The sequence below is a fragment of the Hemitrygon akajei genome, chromosome 14, assembly GCF_048418815.1.
Source record: "Hemitrygon akajei chromosome 14, sHemAka1.3, whole genome shotgun sequence".
NCBI classification, from domain to species: Eukaryota; Metazoa; Chordata; class Chondrichthyes; order Myliobatiformes; family Dasyatidae; genus Hemitrygon; species Hemitrygon akajei.
The window spans coordinates 40,129,727-40,142,606 of NC_133137.1; the positions used below are offsets into that span (position 1 = coordinate 40,129,727).

The following is a 12,880-nucleotide window of genomic DNA, read 5'->3' on the forward strand; positions in this document are numbered from 1 at the left end:
TCTGAGGTAATTATGAAATAGTTTCCTGCTTATATTTTTCAATTCTTTCAGTTGGCAGGAAACAATTTATGAAGTTTGAGTGGGCGCAGAACGCAGCTAGTGTGCTTGGATGTGAACTGGAGGAGCTCACGGCTGCTGTCTTCAAACATCATCTCAAGCAGGTCATCCAACAGGTGACTGGCAAGCTGAATTCAGCTGACACTGCAGGGAACACAGCAGGTACATCTCATTCACAGCTAGTTCAAACCAGTTTTATACTTCATGCCTGTTCGCTTCATAGAATCGGAGAAAATTTACAGCAGAGGAGAATGTTCCCGTTGAGAAAGAGCCACTCAGTCTAATTCCATCTTCCATCACTTGGTTGATAAGCCTGTAGGTCCCACTGTTCAACGTAAATCCAATTAATGTTTAAATGTGGTGAGGGTTTCTGCCCCTCTGTCCTTTTAGACAGTGGAGTATAGACCCTCATTAACCTCTGGCTGAATTGTTTTTGCCTTCTCTCCTCTCTGATCCCTTGATGCCTTAAATGTCCTTAATATACCTGCCTCTACCACAACTGTAGCTGGTTTAAGTGCCAGATACATTAGGGACATGTAAGTGCCCCTGATAGGCACATATAGATGAAAGAAAAAAGGAGGCTATATGAGAGGGAATGGGTCCATTGATCTTAGAGTAGGGTAAAAGGTCAACTTAAAATTGAGGGCTACGTGTGAGGGCAAGGTTAGATTGGTTAGTCGGTTAAAAGATTGGCACAACAGTATGGGCTAAAAGGTCTGTACTGTTCTATGTTCTATACTTAAAGCCTAATGTACCCTTTGTCACAGGAAGATAAAGCACAGATACAGGCTCTTCAGCCCAATGAGTCCCCATTGACCCCATTTATAGTAATCCTACATTCATTCCATTTTACTCTTCTCTAATTCTCATTAACAAGCCTTGGATTAACAGCACTCACCTGCTCACTAGAGACAAGTTACACCACTCTACCACATACTAGAGACAATTTACATCTCACCTACACACTGGAGCCAAGTTACACCACTGTCCTACACACTAGAGACAAATTACACAACTCACCTATACATTAGGGACAACTTACACAACTCACCAGCACACTAGAGACAATTTACACCACTGACCTACACATGAGAGACAAATTACACAACTGACCAACACACTAGGGACAACTTACACCACTCCCCTACATAATAGGGACAATTTACATCACTCACTAACACATTGGGGACAATTTACACCACTCACATATGACCTAGGGACATACTGGAGAACTCAACAAAACACTAGGGACAATTTACACTACTGACTTGCATGTTAGACACGATTTACACTAGGGATAACTTTCATCTTGGGGACAATTTACACACTGGAGACAACTTACACCGCTCACCTCAACACTAGTGGCAATTTGCACCACTCACATATGACCTGAGGACAGGTTGGACAACTTACCTCTACTCTAGGGACAATTTACACAACTCACCTGCACACTAGTGACAAATTACAGCACAAACCTACACACTAGATCCAATTAACACCACTTAGCTGCACACTATGGACAATTTACGATGCTGCAATGCAGTAAGGTGCCAGTGTTCTGCAGAAACACAGATCAAATAGGAGTTTTATCCATATCTTTGAGAGAGGGCAATGATCCTCTCTCTGCCCTAGGTCTCCTGTGTCATACTCTGGCCACAGACTCAGTGCTGTTTTCTGGCCCTGAGTTCCATTGAAAGACCAATGTTGGAACAAACCGACGAGTTTATCCTTTGCAATTGTGGCTTAAGTGGTCAAACTCGTTGCTGATTATCTAGATTGCTTTAATGTTCGGTAATGTTGGCAGAACATGGGAATAGCACCGGTCATCCAGGGCTCTAGCTGAGTGGTGGCCAAGGGTTCTCAACACCTGATAAATGGCATAAACTAAGGGAGGTTGATAATGCATCAAAAGAGGCATGTGGTGAGCCCTCAGTTTAACGAGTCTCTGTAAAATGGACCTGGCAGGGTATTAACATACACAGGATGTTTCCGTGAGGCTGCTCTGCCTGACCAGCTCTGCATCCAAATGAGCAGCTCCTGATGTGAGATGTATGCAAATGAGCATGTTGGGCTGCAATTAACAAGCACTCTGATCACATGATCATGGTCCATAGATCAAAGAATTGGAAATGAATCCTTTCTCTCATTATTCTCTTACCACATCCCTGCTAATATTGATTTTCAGTCCTGGGGCAGCAGGGAAAAGAAATATTTGCACTTACAGTGGAAAATGACTAATTCCTTCCTTTATCACTTCCATATATCGCCTCCCAAATTGCTGGAAGAACTCAGTGGTCAAGCAGTGTCAGTGGAGGCAAAGGGATTGTCGATGCTTGAGGAGGGTGATAATCACTTGTTTTCTATCTGGACTGCTGCCGAATACAGGTCCTGGAGGTCAAAGAAAAGTATTCTCTCCTTTCCTATCAGATTTCTTCTTCTCCTTCCTTTACCTGTTCAACCCAAAACCTTCCAGCTTCTCACTCCTTCCTCCCCCTCCTCCATCTACACACCTTCCTCCTCACCTGGTCTTACTCCTTCCCCTCCCCCTACATTCATGTTCTGCCTTCGACCCACTTCTTCTCTAGTCCTGCTGTGAAGTCTCAGCATAAAACATCAACCTTTCCATAGATGCTATGTGACCAGCTGAGTTCCTTTGTCTTTTGTGTGCATTGCTCAATACTTCCAGCATCTGCAGAATCTCGTGTGAATTATTATTGGAAAGCAGGGGCAATGTCAGAGCAACTACTGCAGCAAGAACCCTCTTTCACCCTCTTCACTGTCATCCCACTGTGAGTTACTTGGATGTCTCACAGACCATATTGGGATGTTGGCCTTATTGAAGGTGGTTTGGAATTTAAAAATTAGAGTAATATTGTTACAGTGGTCCAGCGTACAAGGCCAATCCAGGCACTGTGTAAAATGTAATCCCCTAGTTTAAGAAAGGGTTTACCAGGGCTGGAGGCAGTCCAGTAGAAATGGACTAATCCAGGTCATGGAATGGGAGAGTTGGAAGGAAATGCGAGAGAGGGATCCATCAACCACAGACGAAGAGAAGCAACGTTTCCTGAAAAAGTGAAGGGTCTTAGATAAAGCATTGACCGTTCATTTAGAATCATAGAACACTACAGCAGAGAAGCAGGCCTTTTGGCCCATCTAGTCTGTGCTGAACTATTAATCTACCTAGTCCCATCGACCTGCACCTTGACCATGGCCACCCATACCCATACCCCTCCCATCCATGTGCCTATCCAAATTCCGCTTAAATGTTGAAATTGATGCTGAATCCACCACTTGTGCTGGCAGTTTAGTCCACACTCTCACCACTCTCTGAGTGAAGATGTTCCTCCTCAAGTTCCCCTCAAACATTTCATCTTTCATCCTTAACTCACAACGTCTAGTTGTAGTCTCACCCAACTTCAGTGCAAAAAGCCTGCTTACATTTACCCTATCTACTGTATACACCTCATAATTCTGTATATTTCTATCATATCTTCCTTCATTTTCCTTCGCTGTAGCGAATAAAGTCCTAACCTATTCAACTGTCCTTATAAGTTGGGTCCTCAAGACCTGGCACCATTCTTGTAAATTTTCTCTGTACTCTTTCAGTCTTATTGATATCTTCCTTGTAGGTTGGTGACCAGAACCAGAATCTTGTGTATGTTCCTGCAACAGATTACTTTTAGCTTACAAAATTCTGGAGGAACTCAGCAAGTCAGGCAGTATCAGTGGAGATAACTAAACAGTGGCTTGATTAAGGGTCTCAGCCCGAAACATCAACTATTTATTCCTCTCCATAGATACTGCCTGACCTGCTGAGTTCTGCCAACATTTTGTGCGTGTTGCTCAAGGTTTCCAGCATCTACAAAATCTCGTGTTTATGATTTGCTTTTAGCTCTGTTTTATTTTCTGCAAGTTTCATGTCATAGTTTGGCATCACAAGAACTGCTATCATTTGTTTCTTGGAAGGTTTGTGGAAGGCAAAGAATGAGACTCTGTCCGTGAGTGGGATTTGAACCTAAAGCACAGTAGAATACAAGTGCAGGGATGTGATGCTCAGGCTGTATAAGGCACTGGTGAGGCCTCACCTTGAATATTGTGAACAGTTTTGGACTCCTCATCTAAGAAAAGATGTGCTGGCATTGGTGAGAGTTCAGAGGAGGTTCACAAGGATGATTCTGGGAATGAAAGGGTTATCATACAAGGAACATTTGATGGGTCTGGGTCTGTACTTGCTGGAATTTATAAGGATGAATAGAGATCTCATTGAAATCTTTGGAATGTTGAAAGACCTAGACAGAGTAGATGCGGAAAGGATGTTTCCCATGGTGGGGGATTCTAGAACAAGAGGACACAGCCTCAGGATAGAGGGGCACCCATTTAAAACATGCATGGAAAATTTCTTTAACTAGAGGATGGAGAATTTGTGGAATTTGTTGCTGCAGGTAGCTGTGGAAATACAGTTCGTTGGCTGTATTTAAGGCAGAGCTTGATTGGCCATGACATCAAAGGTTACGGGGAGAAGGCCGGGGAGTGGGGTTGAGGAGAGAAAAAAGAATTAGCCATGATTGAATGGTGGAGCAGACTTGATGGGCCAAATAGCCTAATTCTGCTCTGTCTTATGGTGGTAAGGGATATGCCTACTACACCACAATGAATGTAAGATATTAAACCTGTCTTCCTTTGCTACTTTTAGGTCCTCGATTAACTGGTTTGGAGTGCGTGGAAGGAATGGCTGCTGGATTATATGAAGAGCTCTTTGCCATTATCGTCACGCTCATCAACAGGTAAAGACAGATTTGGGGACGGTCCCGTAAGTTTGGAAGACAGCACGTATGTCTCTTTTATTCAGAAAGGGAGGAAGGTGTAGGTCAGTTACCCTGGAGCGTGTCACAGCAGTGCAGTCAGACACACTCAAAGTCATCAGGCAAAGCATTGTGAGTAAATGCTTGCCCAATTTTTTTAGGATTCTTTAAAGTCTGAATGAAGAGCGGTTGGACATTTTTTTTGTGCCGGCACATACAATTGAGGCACTTTAAGTAGCTCTTGAATGTGCAGGGAACGGAGACAGAATTAAGAATCCAAATGTGTGACAGCATCAGTGGGAAGGGGATATGAAAGAAGTGATTAGTTCAGAACTCTCATAGCTTTAGTAATGGGGAGAGATTGGGCAAGTTGGGTACAATTTTTGTCCCTGGAGTGAAGGAGGCTAAGGGGTGACCTGATAGAGGTGTATAAAATTAAGAGAGACATAGAAAAGGTGGGTAGTCATAATATTTTTCCCATGGTAAGGATATCAAAAACAAGGGGGCATAATTTAAAGGTGAGAGAAAGGAGTTCTCAAGGGGATCTGAGGGGGATGGCTTTTTAGACAGAGAGTAATTGATACCAGGAATATACTGCTAGAGGAAGTGGTGGAATTTGATATAATTACAATATTTAAGAGGCATTTAGACCAACGCTTAAACAGGCAAGACAAAGAAAATACAAAGTTCAAAGTGAATTTCTTTGGGGTACCATATAGTAACATAAGTGTACTTTGATAGTACAGTCCTAATGGAGGTGAATGGAATTAGTGTAGATGAGCAAAGAGGTTGCCATGGACACAGTGGGCTGAATGGCCTTCTTCTGTGCTGCACAACTCTGACTCTGTCTTGAAGTCACATGCTCTCTACATAAAGCAGAAAGGTGAACTTTCAGAAGGCATTTGATAAGATTGGATTGGAAAAATAAAAGCTTATGATGTAGGAAGATAAACATTGGTGTGGATAGTTGATTGGTGTAGGAAGTATATATTGGCATGGATAGATAATTAGTAAAGGAAGTATATATTGGCATGGATAGATGATTGGTGAAGAGAGTATATATTGGCATGGATAGATAATTAGTAAAGGAAGTATATATTGGCATGGATAGATGATTGGTGAAGAGAGTATATATTGGCATGGATAGATGATTAGTAAAGGAAGTATATATTGGCATGGATAGATGATTAGTAAAGGAAGTATATATTGGCATGGATAGATGATTGGAGTAGGAAGTATATATTGGCATGGATAGATGATTGGTGAAGAGAGTATATATTGGCATGCATAGATGATTAGTAAAGGAAGTATATATTGGGATGGATAGATGATTGGTGAAGAGAGTATATATTGGCATGGATAGATGATTAGTAAAGGAAGTATATATTGGGATGGATAGATAATTGGTGAAGAGAGTATATATTGGCATGGATAGAGGATTGGTGAAGAGAGTATATATTGGCATGGATAGATGATTGGTGAAGAGAGTATATATTGGCATTGATTGATGATTGGTGTCTAAGAGGAATTACAGAATAGGCACAGACAGTCTGTCTGATGGATAACATGTAAGGAGTGGTGTCCCTTGAATGGATACAGGGGCCTCAGCTTGGATGAAAATGGATTTGGATCACGGCATCAAAGTATGGTTATTCAGTTTGCTGATGACAGAAAGATAGGTAAGAAAGAAAGTTGTGAACAGAATACGAGGAAGTCGTTTGACAAGGTTCCGCATGGAAGGTTAGTTAGGAAGGTCCGATCATTAGGTATTAATATTGAAGTAGTAAAATGGATTCAACAGTGGCTGGATGGGAGATGCCAGAGAGTAGTGGTGGATAACTGTTTGTCAGGTTGGAGGCCGGTGACTAGTGGTGTGCCTCAGGGATCTGTACTGGGTCCAATGTTGTTTGTCATATATGTTAATGATCTGGATGATGGGGTGGTAAATTGGATTAGTAAGTATGCAGATGATACTAAGCTAGGTGGTGTTGTGGATAATGAAGTAGGTTTTCAAAGCTTGCAGAGAGATTTAGGCCAGTTAGAAGAGTGGGCTGAACGATGGCAGATGGAGTTTAATGCTGATAATGTGAGGTGCTACATTTTGGTAGGACTAATCCAAATAGGACGTACATGGTAAATGGTAGGGCATTGAAGAATGCAGTAGAACAGAGTGATCTAGGAATAATGGTGCATAGTTCCCTGAAGGTGGAATCTCATGTGGATAGGGTGGTGAAGAAAGCTTTTGGTATAAATCAGAGCATTGAGTATAGGAGTTGGGATGTAATGTTAAAATTGTACAAGGCATTGGTAAGGCCAAATTTGGAGTATTGTGTACAGTTCTGGTCACTGAATTATAGGAAAGATGTCAAAAAAATAGAGAGAGTACAGAGGAGATTTACTAGAATGTTACCTGGGTTTCAGCACCTAAGTTACAGAGAAAGGTTGAACAAGTTAGGTCTTTATTCTTTGGAGCATAGAAGGTTGAGGGGGGACTTGATAGAGGTACTTAAAATTATGAGTGGGATAGATGGAGTTGACGTGGATAGGCTTTTTCCATTGAGAGTAGGGGAGATTCAAACAAGAGGACATGAGTTGAGAGTTAAGGGACAAAAGTTTAGGAGTAACATGAGGGGGAATTTCTTTACTCAGAGAGTGGTAGCTGTGTGGAACAAGCTTCCAGTAGAAGTGGTAGAGGCAGGTTAAATTTTGTCATTTAAAAAAAAATGGATAGGTATATGGACAGGAAAGGAACGGAGGGTTATGGGCTGAGTGCAGGTCGGTGGGACTAGGTGAGAGTAAGCGTTCGGCACGGTCTAGAAGGGCTGAGATGGCCTGTTTCCATGCTGTAATTGTTATATGGAGGAAGCTGCAAAAGAATATACACCCAGTGGCCACTTTACATCTCTACGTTAATGCAAATATATAATCAACTAATCATCAGCCATAAAAGCACGCAGACATGGTCAAGAGGTTCACATGTTCTTGTGACCAAACATCAGAAGAAATGTGATCTAAATGACTTTGACCATGGAATGATTGTTGGTGCCAGATGAGGTGGTCTGAGTATTTCAAAAACTGCTGCTCTTCTGGAATTTTCAACAACAACAGTCTCTAGAGTTTGCAGACAATGATGTGCAAAACAGAAAACATCCAGTGAGTGGTAGTTCTGTGGTGAAAATGCCTTTTTAATGACAGAGGTAAAAGGAGAATGGCCAGATTGGTTCAAGCTGACAGGAAGGCAACAGTAACTCAAATAACCAGGTGTTAGAACTGTGATGAGTAGAAGAGCTTCTCTGAACGCACAACACATCAAACCCTGAAGTGACAACACACACAAAATGCTGGTGGAACACAGCAGGCCAGGCAGCATCTATAGGGAGAAGCGCTGTCGACAGCGCTTCTCCCTATAGATGCTGCCTGGCCTGCTGTGTTCCACCAGCATTTTGTGTGTGTTGTTGTTTGTATTTCCAGCATCTGCAGATTTCCTCGTGTTTGCTCTTTAAAAACCCTGAAGTGGATGGGCTATAGCAGCTGAAGACCACGAACATACCTTCAGTAGCCACTATATTAGGAACAAGAGGTACCTATCAGGAGATACCTAGTAAAGTGGCCACTGAATCTATGTTCTCCCCATGACCACATAGGTTTCCTCTGGGTATTTCAGTTTTCCTCTTAGTGTTCGTGAGTTGTGAGCTTGCTATCTTGGCGCCAGAAGCATGGCGACACTTGTGGTGTGCCCAGCAGAATCCTCACTGATTTTATCTGATGCAAATGACACATTTCACTGTATGTTTGATGTATGTGTGGAAAATAAAACTAATCTGAATTCATAAAGATAGACCTAGCAAATGGAGTACTATGAGGCAAAATGTCAAATTATTTTAATTTTGGTGGGAAAATAGAAAAGGAGCATAATATGTAAATGGAATACAAGGCAACAGATATCGTGTTGTTACCAATCGATTTTCTGGTTAGATTACACTTGGGTAGCTGTGCAGTTCTGAGCATCAGATCTTAGGGTGGAGATATTGGCTTGGAAGGGAATACCGCACTGCAAATAACAGGGGAAATTACACAAACTAGGGCACTTCTCCATGGAATTTAGAAGGGAATTTTTTTGAAGTTTGTAAGATGTTAAGGGGATTGGCAGTATAAAAAAAAATACAAGCAATTATTTCACTTGCTGTGGAGACTAGAACATAAGGAGGCTTGGTTTAAACAGTAGAACTAGCCTTTGACAAGTTGTTAAAACATGGAATCCTAGTTTGGCAGAGGATTTTGAAAGGTGTTGATAGGACATATAAAAAGATATTATTTGGTTGACAGAGAAATCTAGAACATGGGGAATGCTTTCTTAAAGGGAAATCCAAACAGCTTAGCAAGAGAGAAGCAGCAGTTCCTCAGACAATGGTTAGTGGAGCTGTGGAAGTCTCTTCTTTTATATGTAAAGGTTAATCCTAAATCTAAAACCTTTTGTGAGCTAATTAGTATATACACTCAATGGCTACTTTATTAGGTACACCTGCTTGTTAATGCAAATATCTAATCAGCCAGTCATGTGGCAGCAACTCAACGCATAAAAGTATGCAGCTGTGGTCAGGAGGTTCAGCTGTTGTTCAGATAGAACATCAGAATGGGGAAGGAATGTGATCTATGTGCATTTGAGCACAGAATGATTGTTGGTGCCAGAAGGGTAGTCTGAGTATCTCAGAAACTGCTGATCTCCTGGGATTTTCACACACAACAGTCTCTACAGAGAACGGTGCAAAAAAGAACATCCACTGAATGGTAAATCTGTGGGTGAAAATGCCTTGTTGATGAGAGAGGTCAGAGAAGAATAGTCAGACGTTGCAGCCAGGAAGGTGACAAAAACTCAAATAACCGCATATTACAACAGCGGTATGCAGAAGAGCATCTCTGAATGCACAATTATCTTGAACCTTGAAGTGGATGGGATACAGCAGCAGAAGACTACGCATACACTCAGTGGACATTCTATTAGATATCTCCTGTAACATAGAACATTACAGCACAGTACAGGCCCTTCAGCCCATGATGTCATGCCAACCTTTTAACTTCATTAAGATCAATCTTAGCCTTCCCTCCTACACAGCTCTCCATTTCTCTGTCATATATTTGCCTATCTAAGAGTTTTGTAGGTGTCTGTTAAATTCTGTACAGGCTCAAGAAAGAAGAATGGAGCTAAAGTGTATTCCTGAATGGGTTGATTTTCTTTTCCCTCTTCCAGTGACAAGTCCGCATTGCCTTCATTCGGAATGTAGAGTTCAAAAGAAAATTGGGCACTTGAAAACACAATAGAGAGCAGTTTTTGTTTGTGAAGTCATTCTTTTTTCATATCCCACAGGTCATTTTCTTCCCAAAATTTCTCACTGACATCAATCATGGTGTTGGACACTCCGGGCTTCCAGAATCTGGGCCAAGCAAAGGACGGGGCGGCAACATTTGAGACACTGTGTCACAACTATGCACAAGAGAGGCTGCAGATGCTGTTCCATGAGAATATCTTTGTGTCTCAGCTTGAGAGATACAAGGAGGTGATCTCAGTACTACTCTGCATCTTGTGTTTGGCATGGGAGATGTTAATTTGAAACACCGGCCTTTAGTGGTCTGATGAGTCGTCCATTTGAAATCCTTTGAAAAAAACTACAATTTAAATAAGCAGGTTAAACATTGAGACTTCAGAAGCAAGGTGCGGTAGACAGCGGGATGCTCTGAGGTGTTGGTAGGATATAATGACTGGTGTGGGTGGGAGAGGGAAGGGATGGAATAACCGGTGTGGGTAGGAGAGGGGACAGAATGGAATGACCAGTGTGGATGGGAGGTGGGAGGGATAGAATGACCGGTGTGGATGGGAGAGAGGAGGGATAGAATGACCGGTGTGGGTGGGAGGGGGGAGGAACAGAATGACTGGTGTGGATGGGAGAGGGGAGGGATAGAATGACCGGTGTGGATGGGAGAGGGGAGGGATAGAATGACCGGTGTGGGTGGGAGGGGGGAGGGATGGAATGACCGGTGTGGGTGGGAGAGGGGAGGGATAGAATGACCGGTGTGGATGGGAGGGGGGAGGGATGGAATGACCGATGTGGGTGGGAGAGGGGAGGGATGGAATGACCGGTGTGGGTGGGAGGGGGAGGGATAGAATGACCGGTGTGGGAGGGGGGAGGGATGGAATGACCGGTGTGGGTGGGAGAAAACTCACGGATTACACTGGAGGATGTACAGAGACATCGGAATTGAACTCCAAACGCCAACACCTTGAGCTGTGATAGGGTTGTGCTAACTGCAACAAAACCATCGCGGCTGGAAGTGTATAGTGTATTACACACTATTGCTTGTAGATATTGAAATAATTAATCTTTCTCCTATCTTATTTGAGGATTTTATGACTTAATACCAATTTTTTGATAGTTGTCATTTTGCTCAACAGGAAGGCATTCAAGTGACCTTTGACATGGGGGAAATTTCTCCAGCATCTACAGTATCAGTTATTGATCAAACTTCAAATCTGGTAAGAAATTCAGAGGGATGTAGTACTGAAGTAAATAGTGACATTGAGAAGGTTGGAATCTGTGATTGGAATCAATGTGGTAAGAGCAAGGTGCCAAGCCTCTACAGATAACTCAACAATTCCCTGTTCTGTATTTTAAAGATAAAAATTAGCTTTATTTGTCACATGTGCATGAAAACATTGATCTATCGTGTTTTCATCAATAATCCGAGAATGTGCAGGGCGGTCCACAAGTATCGCCATGCTTCCAGTGCCAGCGTAGCATGCCACAAAACTCAGGAGCTGCACGTTTTTGGAATGTGGGAGGAGACACACATGGTCATGGAGGAATGTACAAACTCCTCACAGACGAACTTTACCTTCCACTTGATTAGAGTCTGTATAATTGTAACACTTACAAGCTATGGATGTACTTACTTTCAAGCCATATCTTTTAGAAGGAAAGCAGAGAATGACTAGATGGATAAATTGTTGGAAAACCACGTTATTTCTTTATTTTCCTGTAAATGCCTGCAAGAAAAGGAATCTCAGTGTAGTTTATGGTATATGGCATACTTTGACAATAAACATACTTTGAACTTTGGTGTCTGAGGGAATTTTTGGACATTTTTAAAGAGAGGTAGGGAAGGAGGTGACTAGATCTTGAGGAAATTCCCAGAGGACAGGTGTCTGGTGCTTGAAAGTTTAGCTTCAGACACTGGGAGTAGGAATCAGAATCAGAATATCACCAGCATATATTGTGAAATTTGTTGTTATGTGGTGTGTAGTATAGGCCTCCGTTAGTCTCGATAGACCATGGATTTGCACCTTGGAAAGTTTCCAGGGCGCAAGCCTAGGCAAGTTTTTTTTTAATGGAAGACCGGTAGTTGCCCAAGCTGCAAATCTCCCCTCTCCACGCCACCAATGTTGTCCAAGGGAAGGGCATTAGGACCCATACAGCTTGGCACCAGTGTCGTCGCAGAGCAATGTGTGGTTAAGTGCCTTGCTCAAGGAAACACACGAAGCCTCAGCCAAGGCTTGAACTAGTGATCTTCAGATAACTAGGTGAATGCCTTATCCACTTGGCCATGCACCAACACTGTTATGTGGTAGCAGTACATTGTAATGCATAATAAAAACTGTAACTTACAGTAAATAATAACATGCATATATAAGTTAAATAAGTAGTGCAAAAAGACAATAAAAAAGTAGTGGTATTCATGGGCTATGTTTCCTCTAAGCTGTGCGCGTGTGCGCGTGCACACACGTTTTTCAACCAGCGCGCAAAGAAAATTAATGTGCACACAAAAGGTTAGTTACCTAAAATAATGTAGTAATTAATATTTATATGTATTGAAACTAATTTTTTAGCTAAATGTTTCTGTTAACTAGTTAGTCGGTTTATCGAATACCACAATGCATGTCACTAATTTACGTCACCTCACCTTTCCTGTTCTGGTTTGTACAGCTGCATCACAGCGGCAGCCATCTTTGGTGGACAGTGTTCATATCG

The 12,880-nt window shown here is 42.2% G+C and overlaps 1 protein-coding gene across 6 annotated transcripts in view; it reads left to right on the forward strand.

The window, feature by feature from the left end:
• LOC140738519 (unconventional myosin-XVIIIb-like) overlaps window positions 1-12,880 on the forward strand; it is a 680,390-nt gene that overhangs the window by 291,100 nt on the left and 376,410 nt on the right. For all 6 annotated transcript variants that reach the window (XM_073065895.1, XM_073065893.1, XM_073065892.1 and 3 more), the window contains 4 exons: window positions 52-219; window positions 4,751-4,841; window positions 10,225-10,414; window positions 11,308-11,388. In XM_073065895.1, the coding sequence (XP_072921996.1) occupies window positions 52-219; window positions 4,751-4,841; window positions 10,225-10,414; window positions 11,308-11,388 (530 nt within the window). The remainder of the gene's footprint in view (window positions 1-51; window positions 220-4,750; window positions 4,842-10,224; window positions 10,415-11,307; window positions 11,389-12,880) is intronic.